Source organism: Armigeres subalbatus, chromosome 2, assembly GCF_024139115.2.
Source record: "Armigeres subalbatus isolate Guangzhou_Male chromosome 2, GZ_Asu_2, whole genome shotgun sequence".
NCBI lineage: Eukaryota > Metazoa > Arthropoda > Insecta > Diptera > Culicidae > Armigeres > Armigeres subalbatus.
The window spans coordinates 346,153,839-346,171,055 of record NC_085140.1 but is presented as its reverse complement, the minus strand read 5'-3'; the positions used below and the strand labels follow the sequence as shown (position 1 = coordinate 346,171,055).

Genomic DNA, 17,217 nt, shown 5'->3' with positions numbered 1-17,217 from the left:
CTGTGAGAGAAGATTCCAATAAATTTAAATGTGCTAATTGTGGGGCAATCACAAGTCCAATTTCTGGGAATGCCCTTCACGCAAAAAGTTTTGAATTCCCGTGCAAAATTGATGACGGAAATTCCAATCGGATCCCAGATTCGACGGGTAGGAATTTTTCAAACGCTCAAATCTCGAAACCGGTTACCGGTCGAGCAATTCATACCCACCACAATTCACAAACAAATTTTGCCGCTCGTCAACGGGTAGCAAGCACTTCAGTAAATTCCAATTTTTCCAATGTACCTACGTATGCAAACATCGCTGCTGGTAGACAAAATTTCTCTTCTCAAAATGAGGTTTATACCCATGTCCCAACGGAAAATAACGGTCATGTTGCCGATTCAGGTAGCATGACTGCTTCCGATTTTGATTTTTAACTGAACAATTGCATCACATGATTGATGCAATGTTCAAAGCAAATACCATTCCTGAAGCTGTTCAGGTTGGTATAAAGTACACACAAAAAATTGTTATCGGACTCCGTTTCAATGGATCCAAATAATTGTAAGTTCTAAATTGGAATGCCCGCTCTCTAAAGGGTAAGGAAGATGAATTATTCAACTTCCTTTCAGTTCATAATGTGCATATTGCCATTATAACTGAAACGTATTTAAAACCAGGACTCTCCATTAAAAGAAATCCAAACTATTTTATCTACAGAAATGATCGTCTTGACAGCGCCTGTGGTGGGGTCGCCATTGTCATTAATAGACGTATCAAACATAAATTATTTTCTTCGTTTGAAACCAAAGTTTTTGAAACCTTGGGAGTTTCTGTTGAAACAAATTTTGGACAATTTTCCTTCATTGCAGCCTACTTGCCTTTTCAATGCAATGGGCAGCAAAAGAATTTGTTGAAAGCTGATCTTCAAATTCTGACTCGCAACAAATCAAAATTCTTCGTAATTGGTGACTTCAATGCCAAACACCGTTCATGGAATAATGCTCAAAGCAATTCCAATGGTAAAATTTTATTTGAAGATTGTTCTGCGGGATATTATACTATTCAATATCCCAATGGACCAACTTGTTTTTCTTCCAGTCGAAATCCTTCTACAATTGATTTAGTTTTAACGGATTCAAGTCAGCTGTGTGGCCAATTGGTAACTCATGCTGACTTTGACTCTGATCATCTTCCTGTGACATTTGAAATCTCACAAGAAGTCATTTATAATCCAATCAGCTCTACTTTTAATTATCATAGAGCTGATTGGGATTTATATAAAACGTATATCGATAGGAATTTTGATGTTGATATTCCTCTCGATACCAAAAGTGATATTGATAATGCTCTCGTATCTTTGACAAATTTAATTGTCGAAGCCAGAGGCATTGCAATTCCTAAATGTGAAATTAAATTCAACTCCATTATTATTGACGACGATCTTCAGCTACTGATCCGTCTTAAAAATGTGAGAAGAAGGCAATACCAAAGAACTCGCGATCCCGCGTTGAAAGTTATTTGGCGAGAATTGCAAAATGAAATTAAAAAACGTTTCGCTATTCTGAGAAATACTAATTTTGAGAATAAGGTCTTGGATCCCAGTTCGAAACCCTTTTGGAAAACAACAAAAATTCTTAAAAAACCTCAAAAGCCAATTCCAGCACTTAAAGAGGGAAATAAAATTTTATTAACAAATGGCGAAAAGGCTCAAAAACTTGCTCAGCAGTTCGAGAGTGCCCATAATTTTAGTCTAGGTCTCACTAGTCCAATTGAGGATCAGGTTACACGGAGCTTCGAAGACATTCTCAATCAAGAGAATGTTTTTGACCCTTCGTTGGGAACCAATTTGGATGAAGTGAGATCTATTACTAGAAAATTTAAAAATATGAAAGCCCCGGGTGATGATGGTATTTTCTACATACTCATCAAAAAACTTCCTGAGAGCTCTTTATCCTTTTTGGTTAATTTATTTAACAAATGTTTTCAATTGGCATACTTTCCAGATAAATGGAAAAACGCCAAAATTGTTCCAATTTTGAAGCCAGACAATCCAGCTGAGGCTTCTAGTTATCGCCCAATCAGTTTGCTTTCTTCAATAAGCAAACTGTTTGAAAAGATTATTTTAAATAGAATGATGGTTCATATTAATGACAATTCTATTTTTGCTGATGAGCAATTTGGTTTTCGCCATGGGCATTCAACCACCCATCAGTTATTAAGAGTTACGAACTTAATTCGGCTCAACAAATCTGAAGGATATTCGACTGGAGTTGCTCTTCTTGATATAGAGAAAGCATTTGACAGTGTTTGGCATGAAGGTTTGATTGTAAAATTGATGAATTTTAATTTTCCTCTGTACATCATTAAACTGATCCAAAATTATTTATCAGATCGCTCACTGCAGGTAAACTATCAGAATACTAAATCTGATAGATTACCTGTAAGGGCTGGTGTCCCCAAGGCAGCATACTGGGGCCCATATTGTATAATATTTTACTTCTGACTTACCTGATTTACCACCAGGGTGTCAAAAATCTTCGTTTGCAGATGACACGGGCCTTTCAGCCAAAGGGCGAAGCCTTCGTGTCATTTGTAGTAGATTGCAAAAGTTTGGATATTTTCTCCACTTACTTGCAAAAATGGAAAATTTCCCTGAATGCTTCCAAAACTCAGCTTATAATTTTCCCACATAAGCCGAGAGCTTCTTATTTGAAACCTTCTAGCAGACATATTGTCACTATGAATGGGGTTCCAATTAATTGGTCTAGCGAAGCTAAATATTTAGGACTTCTGCTAGATCAAAAATTAACTTTTAAAAATCACATTGAAGGCCTTCAAGCCAAATGTAACAAATATATTAAGTGTCTATATCCACTTATAAACAGAAAATCAAAACTTTGTCTTAAGAACAAACTTTTGATTTACAAACAAATTTTTAGACCTGCCATGTTGTATGCTGTGCCAATATGGACTAGTTGCTGCAATACCAGAAAGAAGGCACTCCAGAGGATTCAAAATAAAATTTTGAAAATGATTCTGAAGTTGCCTCCGTGGTATAGTACCAATGAACTTCATAGAATTTCTAATATTGAGACATTGCAACAAATGTCCAACAAAATAATTTCCAATTTTAGATAAAACCGTTGCAATCTTCTATTGCAACGATTAACCTTTGTACCCTTAGTATAAAATAGGTTAAGTTTAGTTTAAGTTGAAAACATTGTAATTCCTACATGGTTCAATTCAACCAGAGGAAAAATTCTAACTGCCAGAGGCAATTGAAATGTATTAATAATAACTAAAAAGTAACATAGCAAATAAGGATGATAGTGTTAAGAAAACACGGAACACCTAGTCTAAGAGATGAATGCATGTATTAGATAATTAGCAAATAAAATTAGTTAAAAAAAAAAACGTTAGCGACAACATCAACGATCTATGGGAGTCGATCCATGGAGCGGTGAGCACAACAGCACGAGAAGTGGTAGGTACTGCACAGAGGCGATCCAAACGATTCGATGTGGAGTTTCAGAGAGTGACAGACGAGAGGAACATTGCCAGAAGCCGAATGTTGGTGCCGGGTTCCTGATCGAATAGAGACAGCGCCATCTTCCGCCATGTGCAACGACCAAGAAGGGAATTTGCTGACAGATAAAACCGAAGTTGCTGCCAAGTGGAAGCAACACTTCGAGACTTTGTTGAATAATGGAAGTGGCGGTTCACCGGTGAACAGAATAAACATTAGCGACGATGGACAAGCTGTGGAGTCGCATACAAACAAAAACAATAAGGCTGCGGGGAAGGACAAGCTCCCGATTGAACTTCTCAAAGATGACAGTGAGCCGTTTTATTGAGTACTGCAGCATATTATGTCAAAAATATAGGAAGACGAAGAAATCGACATTGTTGTTTCAAAAGGGCGAAAGTTGCAAACGTAAACATTGACTTCTTCTGCTGATTTCAGGAAGATTAGAGACTTCTGGCGGATTCTTATACAAATATTGAATGAGACCTTACAATTTTGCAAGCTATTGTTACAATATTTTTTTGTCAGCTTACATTTTTCGCATAGGATTAAAACAATTTCGCATATGCCCGGTTCTTATACAGGTTATGGTAGGATTTTATACAGAATTGTTAAAAAATCTAATAATTGCTGATTGGGTGTAGAATTCACTTAAGATATCTTTCTTCATACAAATTTCTGGCCGCAAACTTTTGGCTGTCTTTTGCGAATAGGAGCGTGTACCAGTGACCCACCGTTTAGGTTTTTCATCGCCCGTACCAACGGCCTAAGAATTGATACACTCACCAAAGATTTAGTCCATCTGCAAAACGCCAATCTTAGGTAGAACCAACTTGCATGACTGCAGACTCGCTTGATCAAATTGTTCTAGCTAGAGTGGTGAATCTCAAATAAAGTTTTCTTTTATAAAATCAGTGTTCTCCTGGACCCGGTACCCGACCGTCTTGGAAGATAACAGAAAAGATAATACATTAACACCCTGAGTATGGGAAAAGATCGCTTGCCATCCACAAAGTCTGTCTTATTTATAGGACCCTGGTATATTATAGGTTATTAAGCAACCCGAGCAAAGTCTGATATCATAAATAGAGCAAATTGAAAACATATTTTGATGTCGACATCAAATTGAAATCATGATTTGTTTTCAAATTCTAATTTTCGTGATTGATTACATCTTTTGATTTCATTTTGCTGTAGATTTCTAAATTGTTTGAGATGACATCAAACTGATTACTTATTTTGTTAAAGAAAACCAACATTAAAATTAGTTCAATCAAAGTTTATTGCCCATATTCCGGGGATTAAACCACCCGACTTAGACATTTATTTACAATGTTCTGAAAACTCATATGTAAAATTTACTGAAGGTCGTGGGTTCGAGTCCCATTGAAGGGAAAGCGGTTAAGCGATTTCACAACAACAAAATTAGTTATCGATTTGCTCTCAAAATTTGCTCGGGTAGCTCCATCCTGCTATATCACGAGGGATTTGCGGATCTCTTGATAGCTCCTGTTGAGAAGGCGTAAGAAACGAATTGCCACTTTATCAGCGATACCGACTTAATGCACACAATTTAAAATCCTTGTTTGTTTCTTCATTGAATTAAATACCATACAATAGTAGTTTGTGCAACTAGTTGCAAAAAGACGATTTTTTCAGCACGAGTTACTATAAATACTACGAGTGCTGAAAAAAATCGAGTTTTGCAACGAGTTTCACACGCTGTTTTTGCAATGACGAAAAATGGGCTCAAATATGATAAATCTGCACTAAAATGGTACAATTTTATTCACTTAACATGACCAATCTTGCCAAAAAATCATGTTGCTGCAGAAAACAAACAGATTCCATGTTATCGTGCCCCATTGTGTGCTCGACAGACCATAAGGCGATAGATAAACCTGCCTTTGGAGAATTTGATGTCATGTCCATCAAATTATTTAATTTATTACGTGACACAGAGAATACACTATTTGAACACTCACCCAAGCCAATTTAGCTAAATGTGGTCATGTAACTATTGTTCTAATGCTGGTTTTCCATTATAGCACCCAAATGAGTGCTTTAATGGATTTTTTGCAATTCCTGATCATAATACCTGGTTTACAGTTGTCATTTGAGTGATAAAACGGCCTACTTTTCCATACCAACAGAATGGGTGCTTTAATGACCATTATGCAACTCAAATGGGTTGCATAATATTCATTATAGCACTCATTTGGGTGCTATAATGAAAAACCTACATTGGGACAGTAGTTACATGACTACATTTAGCTAAATTAGTTTGGGTGAGTGTTTAAATAGTGTACTCTAAGCGTCTCGTAATAAATGAAATGGTTTGTTGGACATAACATCACAATTTTCCAAAGACAATTGCATGCATCGCTCATAGCTTTTCAAGCTATGCAATTTGGCACGATAAGATGGAATCTTATTGTTCTCTGCCGCAACATAATTTATTGGCATGAATGATCATGTGGAGTAAATTCGATTGTACAATTTTGGTATAGATCGATCATATTAAAGCCCATATTGCGTCATTGCAAAAAATAGCGGGTGAAGCGCGTTGCAAAACTCGATTTTTCAGCACTTATAGTATTTATCCAACTCGGCAAGCCTCGTTGGATAAACGTACAACTCGTGCTGAAAAAATCATCTTTTGCAACTAGTTGCACAAACTACTATTATGCAACTCATTTGAGTTGCATAATATTCATTAAAGCACCCATGTCATTGGTATGGAAAAGTAGGCCGTTTTATCACTCAAACGCCAACTGTAAACCAGGTATTATGATCAGGAATTGCAAAAACATAATTAAAAATCTTCTAAGAATAAATAAAGTCAAAACCGACTAAGAAAGCTAATTTATTTTTATATATACAATGGATGCTGTTTTTACACGATTAACATTTTCTCAATTTTGCGCTCATTCTAAATATTTAACGCATATTTATTATCATGTGATTTTTCTTTGATTTATTCAGGATTTTTTGAAACATTTTGCAAAGATTTTGGTGGTAAATATTGAAGTCACATCAAAAATACGAGCGAAACAAATCGTGTAAAAACAGAATCCTGTTAATATGTTTTCTTTTATCAATACAAGAAAAACTTGTGCATACGCACTAGTCCATAATTTGATATTGCAAATTTATAATATTTATAAATTCAATTTATTTCTACAAATCGGGATATTGTTCTCTAAAAAAACTTCAGAACCAACAACAGGAATTGCTTGCCTTTATCAAGCCCAAGCAGGCAATGTAATGTCTTCTTTTCCTTCAAGCTTATGACAATTTGCTTGTAACCGCCTCTCAGTTTAATGTTCTAGATCTTGTTCTAGATGCTTTTCCACAGATATTAATTGAGAGCCATCGACCAGAGTGGCAACTCAATTTCCATTTTGGAATTCCCGGGTTATCCCGGTTCAAATTTTGGAACTTTCCCGGCAGAAGTGTATCAAGAAAAGAAATGATCGAGGAATGAGATTTTGCATTCATTAAAAAAAACAACCTTGTATTACAAAACATCATAAATAAATCAAAGAAAACAATATGGTAATGTGTGAATAAAGCGCCTGTCAAGCAAATTCCGCCGTGACACTTTTTTCAGTAACAAGCCACCGCTCGCTCCTGCTCTATACGAAGGAGACCTTGGGTTCAATTCCAGATCCTTTCCATCTCTATCCTATTGGTACCTTCAACTTGACCATTCGAGCAGTCACTGTTAGAAGTGAATGGTAAGGGATAGAAGCATTACTATCAATTATTTTTCACTGTATTTTTATATTCGAAAAACAAGCAAGCTCATTATATAAATTTGATCCAAATTGTGATTAAAATATCAAAGATTTTTCAAGCAAAATATTTTTCTTGAAAAAACATTGAAGCGTTATTCAGAAAAATAATAACAGCTACCGAAAAAAAAGAAAATTAAACATGAGAGGTTTATTCATATCATAAAGCACTTCTATTCAATGTAAGTTCATAGCATTCGTATTCCGTTGTAATGAACTTGCTCTAAATAACGTCTTTTCAAGTTAAAAAAAACATGCTTCAGGAACTCGAGACAGGATTGATTTAAAAATCGATTTCCAAAATTTGATTTTTTTTTTTCAAAAACGACAAAATATTTTTGGCAGATTTCTTGGAGAATTTCAAAGCGGATTTCAAAATGCTTGATGTTCTTAGGGAAAGCAATTTATAAGAAATGGAGTATTGCTAATGGCTTAACAGACCACCATGTGTCCGAAAAGAATTCTTAAATTCAGATATACTTCTAAGATTCCAGTTTGATATCTAAGCTTGAGAATGATTTATGATATTTTGGAAATTCTGTAATGTTGATATAATTTTCTAAAATTATCAATCAGATTTATAGACGGTAAGTAACTAAGAATCATATACTACCAAGCAGATGTAAAAGCTAATGTATTTTTGCCTTTCTCGTATACAAAGTATACGTAAAGGCTATAGGATCACTAAAAAACCGAACTTTTGATAGAAGGCTCGGAGACCCATAGTGTTATATACCATTCGACTCAGTTCGACGAATTGAGGTGATGTCTGTATGTGTGTACGTATGTGTGCGTGTGTGTGTACAAAAAATGTGAGACACACTTTCTGGTACTTAGCATTATTCGATTTGCTCGCAACAAGTTGCAGTCGATGCGGATTGCGGTCTAATTGTTTCCTATTGAAAATTAGCCCGATCGGTCATTGCGTTCCAAAGTTATTGGAAAAACATTGTTTTTCTGCCTAGGGTCCCCCCGTGGGAAATTTTTTTTCAAAAACGAAAAAATATGTTTTTTTCAAAGATTGTAGCAATGCATTTAAATGACCGCAAATGCATATGAATTGATGAAAAAAGTAAAATCTATCCCCCTAAAATGCTATTTCGACCTCTCTTATGTGTTTTTCTTATTATTTTAATGCGCGAGAAAGGCACCACCAACGCTAGGTGGATTGATCTGGTTTTTTTTAGTAAGAGTTGGGATACGTGTAAAGATTTTAGAAGTAAAAGGGTTATTGGTTGTGATTTCTTCAATCTTTGAACTAAAAAATTTATTCCTGAAATTTTTGAAATCTCTGACACTTGAGTTTTTTTTCTTTATAAATGTGTTGTTTTTTAATTTACAGATTAAGTTCAACACCGAACACTTGAGATTAGTTTTCACTTATTTACAATGGTCTGAAAAACTCCGATATAAATATGTACATTATGTAGAAGATTTTGATTTGAAAAGAATATTGGAGGTAACCGCTTTCCTTCGATGAGACTCGAACTCATAACCCTCAATACTGAGGGCAAAATCTTCCGCATAATGTAAATATTCACATCGGAGTGACCAATACCCGAAAAATTAATTTGATTAAACGGAGTTTTTGTTTGTTTTTTTGGGATTTTCAACATTTACATTTAATATTGTAGTAGGGGAAATGACGGCTTTGGTAGGTTTTCTATAACCAATTATGCTCAAATTTGGCCACAACATGCATATGAAAGAATATTGTATTGAATAATTGAATATTGAATTGAAGAATATTGACAATAATAGAACAAAACCTGCCAAGGCCGTCATTTCCCCTACTAAAATTCCAGAAAATCAGAAAGAAATTTTATTCTTTTTTTTTTTTTTTAGTCTTTCGTTTATTTGGGAGGCTCATTTGCTATAAATCGCCAAGGAGCCGAAATCATGTTTCTAGTACAAGTTTTATCTTGATTCTTAAAAATAATGTCAGTTTTGAGAACCGAAAAACTCGCGGTTTGGTCGAAGTTAGGACATGCAATAATAAAAAATGAAAGGAAGGGGACTTTGGATGCTCAAATTTTTACGATGCTAATGGTTACATGATGTAGATGCTTAACTATGTGTCATCTGAAACGGGACAAATAAATATTTTCTTGAGAGACAACAAGAGGAAGACATACAAGAGGGATTAACAACAGACATCGATGAGCAACAAGAAGAAGACATTCGTGATGGGGTACGACAAGGGGACAAATGGTTATAGCCTAACATCTGCTACTTTCAAAAATTGGTGGACCAGGGACATGTACTCTAGATCAAGGCCCGACAACACTTCCCTAATAGGCTTTGGTTGTTTTCCTCGGACCCGGAGATGTTCATTTAGCGTAGATCTGGGGCCACGATGCTCATCGCACGCCCACACGACATGGTCAATGTCCTGATAATCTGCGCCGCAAACACAAAGATTGCCTTCTGAGAGCCCCACTCTGAAAAGATGTGCGTTTAAAGTGTAGTGATTGGACATTAGACGACACATGGTTCGAATGAAGTCTCGTCCCATATTCAATTTTTGAGCCACGGACGCTTCGACACCTGCGGGCGAATTGAATACAGCCATCTACCCAACTCCCCATTTGTCCATTTCTGTTGCCAGCTGTTCAAGGTTTCCTGACGAACTAATGTGAAAATTCATCGAAGGTGATTTGTCGATCGTAAATATCACCTTCCATAGCGCCCACTCTTAGCCAATGAGTCCGCTTTCTCATTTCCCGTAATCGAGCAATGAGAAGGGACCCAAGCCATGGTGATTGTGTAAGACCGTTTTGATAAAGCACTCAAAGCTTTCCGTATCCCGTTCAATGGATAAGCTGAGTGCTTAACCGGTTTCATTGACCGAACAGCCTCCAGTGAACTTAGACTGTCGGTGAAGATGAAAAAAGTGGTCAGGAGGTAGGGACGCGATTTGCTCAAGTGAATAGTGTATAGCTGCTAGCTCAGCAGTATACACAGAACAAGGCTCTTTGAGCTTAAAATAGGCGCTATGAAAAACGTTAAAAACACCGAAACCAGTGGAGTCATCCGTTTTTGACCCATCTGTGTAAAAGCTTCTCTCCTGGCTGGCGTGCCCGTATTTGCTTACAAATAATGGAGGTAATACCTCCGCACGAAGAGAGTCTGGTATTCCATGAACCTCCTGCTTCATGGACAGATCAAATGATACAGAGGAACTGTAGGAGTCTAAGGAGTTAGCACGATTGGTGTCAACCGAAGATGGGCATACCTCCAGCGTCATATACCAGTGGTAAATACTCATGAAACGAGATTGAGGGTTTTGTTCAAGCAGCTTTTCGAAGTTGTTAATGACCAATGGATTGAGAACCTCACAACGGAGGAGGAACCGGAGCGATAATTCCGCGAAACGATCTGTCAGAGGAAGAACTCCCGCAAGTACTTCCAGACTCATCGTATGAGTCGAATTCATACAACCCAATGCGATACGGAGACAGCGGTACTGAATCCGTTGGAGCTTCAGCATGTGTGTTTTCGCCGCGGACTGGAAGCAGAAGCTACCGTATTCGAGAACCGACAGAATTGTTGTTCGATACAACGTGATGAGATCTTCGGGGTGCGCTCCCCACCATGTTCCGGTTATTGTTCGCATGAAGTTGATTCTTTTCTGGCATTTTGTGTCAGATACACAATGTGCTTCCCGAAGGTGCATTTCGAGTCGAACCAGACCCCGAGGTATTTAGAAGACATGCTATGAGTGATTGTCTTACCCATCAGTTGAAGCGAGAACTTAGCCGGCTTATGTTTTTTTGAAAAGACAACCATCTCAGTTTTCTCCGGGGAGAATTCGATACCCAGCTTTAAAGCCCAAGTAGACAAATTGTCCAAAGTATCTTGCAATGGTCCTTGCAGATCAACCGCTGTTGGCCCTGAAACGGATACAACACAATCATCTGCAAGCTGTCTCAGCGAGCAATTTGGCATGAGACATTCATCAATGTTTCTGACGTAAAAATTGTAAAGAAGGGGGCTCAAACATGAGCCCTGGGGGATACCCATGTAACTAATTCGTGAAGTTGCCAAGTCACCATGAGAAAAACTCATACGCTTCTCTGACAACAAATTGTACACATAGTTGTTTAAAATTGGAGAAAGTCCACAGGCGTGGAGCTTGTCGGATAAGACATTGATGCAAACTGAATCAAAAGCCCCCTTAATGTCCAAAAATACTGAGCCCATTTGCTCTTTTTTAGCGAAAGTTAACTGAATTTCTGAAGAAAGCAACGCAAGACAGTCGTTCGTCCCCTTTCCCCTACGAAAACCAAATTGTGTATCTGACAACAAACCATTAGATTCAACCCATTTGTCCAGCCGGAAGAGGATCATCTTCTCCAACACCTTCCGAAGGCATGATAGCATCGCGATTGGGCGATACGAATTATAATCCGCGGGTTTTCCAGGCTTCTGGATGGCTATCACTCTCACTTCTCTCCAATCATCCGGAACAATGTTGCACTCCAGTAACTGATTGAACAAATTTAATAGGCGCTTCTTCGCGGCGTCTGGGAGGTTTTTGAGCAAATTAAACCTGATTCTATCCATCCCCGGAGCAGAATTGTTGCATGAAAGGAGAGCGATCGAGAATTCGATCATCGAAAAGGGGTGATCCATATCATCCCTGTCAGCAAAAGTATCACGTGATACTTGCTCCATTGGTACCGAATCCGGGCAAACTTTCTTTGCAAAGTCGAGTATCCACCGCGGCGAACTTTCACGATCTTCGTTAACGGACGACGCGTTTCGCATTCTCCTTCCGACGGTCCAAAGAGATTTCATTGAAGTCTCGCGCGACAAGCCTTCAACGAAAGTGCGCCAATATTCGCGTTTCTTCACCTTGACCAGCTTCTTGAACTGGACTTCGAGCGCGATGTACCGTTTGTGAAGAACGATCGATCCGTGTTTCCGAAATTCCTTAAACGCGTTGGATTTCTCGCGATAGAGCTGTGTGCACGCGGTGTCCCACCACGGACTATGTGGTTTCCAACGAACCGAAGCTCCTGGCACCGGCCGGCGTTGTGCATTGAGAGCGCTGTTAATAACCAACTGAGATAGAAACGGGTACTCTTCCCACGGTAGAAGTGTTTCTATCGACTGTATGCCATTGATGATGGCCTCCCCATATTTCACCCAATCGATGTGCTCCGTGAGGTCATATAAGAGGTCAATAGAAACAGATTGATTACGTCCATTGGAAATCGAGACTTCGATCGGCAAATGAACACTACCATAGGGGTCTTTGACCACCTTCCAAGTACAGTCCAACGATAGTGAGCTCGAACAAATGGAAAGATCTCGACGGCTATCTCTTGCTGGAGGAGCCACTCGTGTAACTTCTCTTGTATTCAAAATTGACATGTTAATGTCATCGCAGAGGTCGTATATCATTGATGAACGGTTGTCGTCGTACAGTTCCCCCCAGCCTGTTCCGTGGGAGTTAAAATCTCCCAAGAGCAACCGTGGCTCGGGCATAACCGAGCAGATGTGCGAGAGATCTCTACGAGATATCGCGGTGTTTGGAGGAAGATATATCGAGGCGATACTGAGGTCTTTTCCTCGAATAGTCACCTGACATGCGACAGCTTCGGTGCCTGACATCGGAGCAAAATCGACCCTATAGAAGGAGTGCTGTTTTTTGATCCCTAAAAGCACCCCTCCATATGGATTTGCCCGATCGCGGCGAATGATGTTAAAATCGGGAAAATGAAGGTTTACATCTGATGTTAGCCATGTTTCACATAAAGCAAAAACATCGCATTGTAATTTGTTAACTAAAAATTTGAAAATATCTAATTTTGGAAGAATACTTCGACAGTTCCACTGTAGAATCGAAATCATATGAGCCTTATCGACGAAATTAGTCATCGAAGGATACGAATGACTCGAGGAGGGGCATTTTTGAAGCCAGCTGCTTCAGGAGAGGAGTCAGAATAGGAAGAACAGTTTTGACCATGTTCTTCACGGGGTCGGAAGCATCGAAGAAGTTGAGGATGAGCTCCACGATGCCACGAAGTGTGAACATTGGAGCGCTCAGAGGTTCTTCTGCTCGCTCTCTATGCTCTCTTTCTGGCTGAGAAATCGCAAAAAATGGGGCATCTGGGGTTTTAGATGTCCCCGGAAGCGGTGGAAAGTCTCGTTCATCCTGATGTGAAACCACAAAAGTTGAACGTTTTTGAGCATTTCCACCTACTTTGGATTTGACCATGTTGGATAGGGGCTCACTTTCAGGCTGCTTCCTAGGCTTTTTCGAGGGTCGCTGGCTAAATTTTATTCTTTTCAAAAGATTGATAACTTTCTCTAAACATAATTCTTAAGTAAGGACGTGATTTCTAAGACCTAATATTGACAAGGAATTTCTATGTTTTGATGCTGGAAACGAAGAAATTATTCAACTGATACCATGGAAAACTTGGTATTGTGAACTCATTAACATTCGTTACAACAATAAACATATTTGAAAAAATAAAACAATATTATAACAAAATTCATTCAAACGGCATGTCATGAATCCTAGAATTCAAATAAAATGTAAACAATTGTCAGAAAGATTATTTAAAGAACAGACAAAAAATTAACTAGTTAATTCTCGGGTACTTATTCAAAAGGACGTATGTGATTTTGTAAACAAAGATTCAAACGTCGATTTGTCCAATTTGATAGCACTCCCACGCAAACCGTCACCACAGACAGGTAGGGGAAGCTTTCGGCTACCTGTTGGAGCTGAACTCACCTCCTTGGGCTTGTTAGTATCGTGCCTTTAATGATTATACTATCTGAGGGCTAATGAATATAAGTTGTCTACTAATTATTCGCAGAATTATTCGATATTGTTATTTTTTATTTATTAATCGTACGTAAGCCTGACAGTTTTTTCTTTACATCAGGTTAAGGAAGAAACACTAGTTTAGCAAAGTTAACATTGGAAGATGATTGATTATTGTGTTCAAGAGAGACACTTTATTTTTCTGTTATGTATTTCATCAGTTTCGTTTCACTTATATTACAATTTATTGCTGTATTTGATAACAGTTTGGCCAGTTATCTCAGCTTATCATCCCACACATTTATAGACTTTCTAGAGGACCATTGATTGATATCGTTCATAAATATAACAAATCGCCATAATACTGCAAGTGCTCAACCAAGTACTTAATTATCAAACATGCGCCTACCTTCACAGCTACAATTCCGATTCTTTGCTGCTCGCCACTCGAAAGTCGAAAGTACCGTTGATTGATGACAACAAACAATGAGCGTAAAAAAAAATCCGTGCTAATGATATGCAATAACTCAACTGTCCGTCTGGATGCGCCAATCGGTTGTCTGACTGACCCCGTCTGCACTGAACACCAAGCAAAACTTCCGCTTTTTCCTACTTCTTCACTATCTAGCACTTGCCACCCGATGGGCTTGATTGATTATTATGTCACAAGCAAGGTACATATTCACTCAATGCAATGTGCCCGGGAATGACACAGATAATGAAGACTATAATCTTCTTCAAAGCAACTCATTAAGCAATTTCCCCTAGGCGATTGCTCCTATCATTCAGCACTAATCCATCTCATGTGATCTTCAATAATCGATACGCATTCTGCACTTGGGCGATGTGGGCTTATTCACTAAAGATCTGACCCCGAACGACGCGGTATAGTAGAATTTATTGTTGCACGTTCGACAGGCACGAATTAAAGCACTTACTTCTGCCAAAAACCATTACACATTGGCCCATGAATTCCAATTTCCAATTCAAGATCAACACATTCCTTCAATCGGGAATCTACTTTGAATAGCTGCACAGTGCGTACATACACAAATCCGTCACGTACTATTCTGACACTGTGATTTCACATAAAAATTCTCCCAAACCGGTGATCCACCGACAAGCAATTTCCATAAACCACGCGCGTCGTCCACTTGCGTTAGGATCGCCACAGTTCACGAAAAAAGCGAAGTAGACCCGTACGTGCGACCAAACCCTGGCACTGTTACTGCCGCGGCTCCAAAGCAGCGAAAGAACCTTCAGCCAACGGAGCGCGCGATAAGCGAGGAGACTGATCGGACTGCACCATCATCATCGAACCGTCAGCGCTGACTAGAGCTCCAGCGACGCGGCGGCGTCGCCGTGGACTCCATCGACGGCGACGGTCATCGTGGTGAGCTTATTGCCTGCCGCACTATGCCTATACTATACACACCTTCGCGGCGCAATCAGTAGAAATCACAGATAGGTACTCACTCGACGCCCTTACGTATGCATTAGGGTGTTCCACTCAACCCATAGAATTAATCCAAAGATGTTGTTAATCATCGATAGGAATTATCGTTGATTTATTAGTGTAGCTTCGTCAGTCTTAAGTACAGTAAAGAACTGGCTTCCAGGAAAAATTAATTAAGAATTGAAAAAAAGTCATTACATAATGCATTTGAGTAAATAAAAATTGAGACCTTTTGATTATCGTAGATTGAAAAATCGCATTAACCAATTTTAAATTTAATGTTCTTTGTTGGAAAAAAGTAAATTGAAAAAATATTCGTAAAAAATAAAAAGGTTTCAAGAAATATAAGAAACAGTAGTTTGTGCAACTGGTTGCAGAAAAATTTTTTTTTCAGCACGAGTTGTACGATTGTCCGATGACATTATTTGTTGCAATGACAAAAAATGGGCTTTAATCCGGTAAATCTGGACCTAAATAATCCAGTCTGGTTTACTTCACATGATCATTCTTGCCAAAAAAAATAAAATTGTTACAGAAAACAAACAGATTCCATGTTATCGCGCCGCATTGTACAGCTCAGCATAGCTCGACAAACCATGAAACGGTAGAAAAACCTGCATATAAAGATGATTATGATTATGAAGTCATATCCATTAAATAATTCCAGAAGTACGAAAAATATTCAAACAGATTCTTAATTTGTCATTTTCTTTCTTTGTCATTTTAGATAAAACACTTCGAAGAGCCGCTTAATCTCGCTATCGTCGTTAAGCCGAGCACATCCTGCAATTGCATCACTGCACATCCGGATCCGGCTCATTTATCTCTAAAATTATGTATCTCTAAAATTGCATTGAAAACACAATTCAGAATATTGCAATAGAAGTTTAATGAAATACGGGACGATTAACCATTATTTTTGAAAAGCACTACAAAAATGAATAATATTAATAAATACCCACTTAGAACGCCCTATTTTTTAAATCTTGAAAACAATAAAATCATCTACATTACTAGAACTGCAGTAAAATTATTTTGCTTTAGGTGAATACTAAGATTTATCAAAATTCTACGTTGTTATTAAGATGACAAATGATCGAGATCACAAATTGCAGATCAATTAGAACTTTTGATTGTGCTGGACATTGCATTACTGATTGTGCAGCACAGGAAAATTCAGCAAAATTTTGCTAGATTCCAGCGAAAAAAGTTGATGTGTATACAGGTTTTGGTAGTCCTAGTCACTGGCCGGTGGCTGAGTCAGCAGGATTGCGAGGATATGATTCTTTGGGCGGCTCCTGCGTAAGACCCTTAATTTCTCTTCTCCTGTTAAAGGACCCTCCTTACCCCCGGGTCGGTGCAACCGTAGTCGACCTTGATCCGCCGCACATCGTTCTCACTGAGAACTTCTCTGGACACATTTATATTCCTCTTCGATCGGGGGGTTGTGGGGTACCCGAACAATTCATACAGCTTTGGTCCTTGTAGCGAGCTTCGTTAATTGTTTATTGCTTGATTTTTTTAAGTCTTACTTGCAGAGCATAACATCAAACTCCCTGAATATCCGGTGGACCATGGTGCCCAGTTTTGCGTGGAGTCCCTTGATGCCTTTGAATTATTGAATTATATTACATTCATCTAAGTCAAGGTGTGCACTTAATTTTGCGAG

At 38.4% G+C, this 17,217-nt stretch overlaps 2 protein-coding genes across 3 annotated transcripts in view; one reads left to right on the top strand and one right to left on the bottom strand.

The window, feature by feature from the left end:
- The window catches only part of LOC134212896 (uncharacterized), a 197,754-nt gene extending 182,336 nt beyond the window's left edge, over nucleotides 1-15,418 (bottom strand). For both annotated transcript variants that reach the window (XM_062691197.1, XM_062691196.1), the window contains exon 1: nucleotides 14,502-15,418. The gene's annotated coding sequence lies outside the window, so the exon portion shown is untranslated. The remainder of the gene's footprint in view (nucleotides 1-14,501) is intronic.
- The window catches only part of LOC134212898 (trissin receptor), a 529,260-nt gene extending 512,750 nt beyond the window's left edge, over nucleotides 1-16,510 (top strand). Inside the window, exon 11 of the mRNA XM_062691200.1 lies at nucleotides 16,276-16,510. Within this exon, the coding sequence (XP_062547184.1) occupies nucleotides 16,276-16,431 (156 nt within the window). The 3' untranslated portion in view covers nucleotides 16,432-16,510. The remainder of the gene's footprint in view (nucleotides 1-16,275) is intronic.
- The last annotated feature ends 707 nt before the right edge of the window (nucleotides 16,511-17,217 follow it).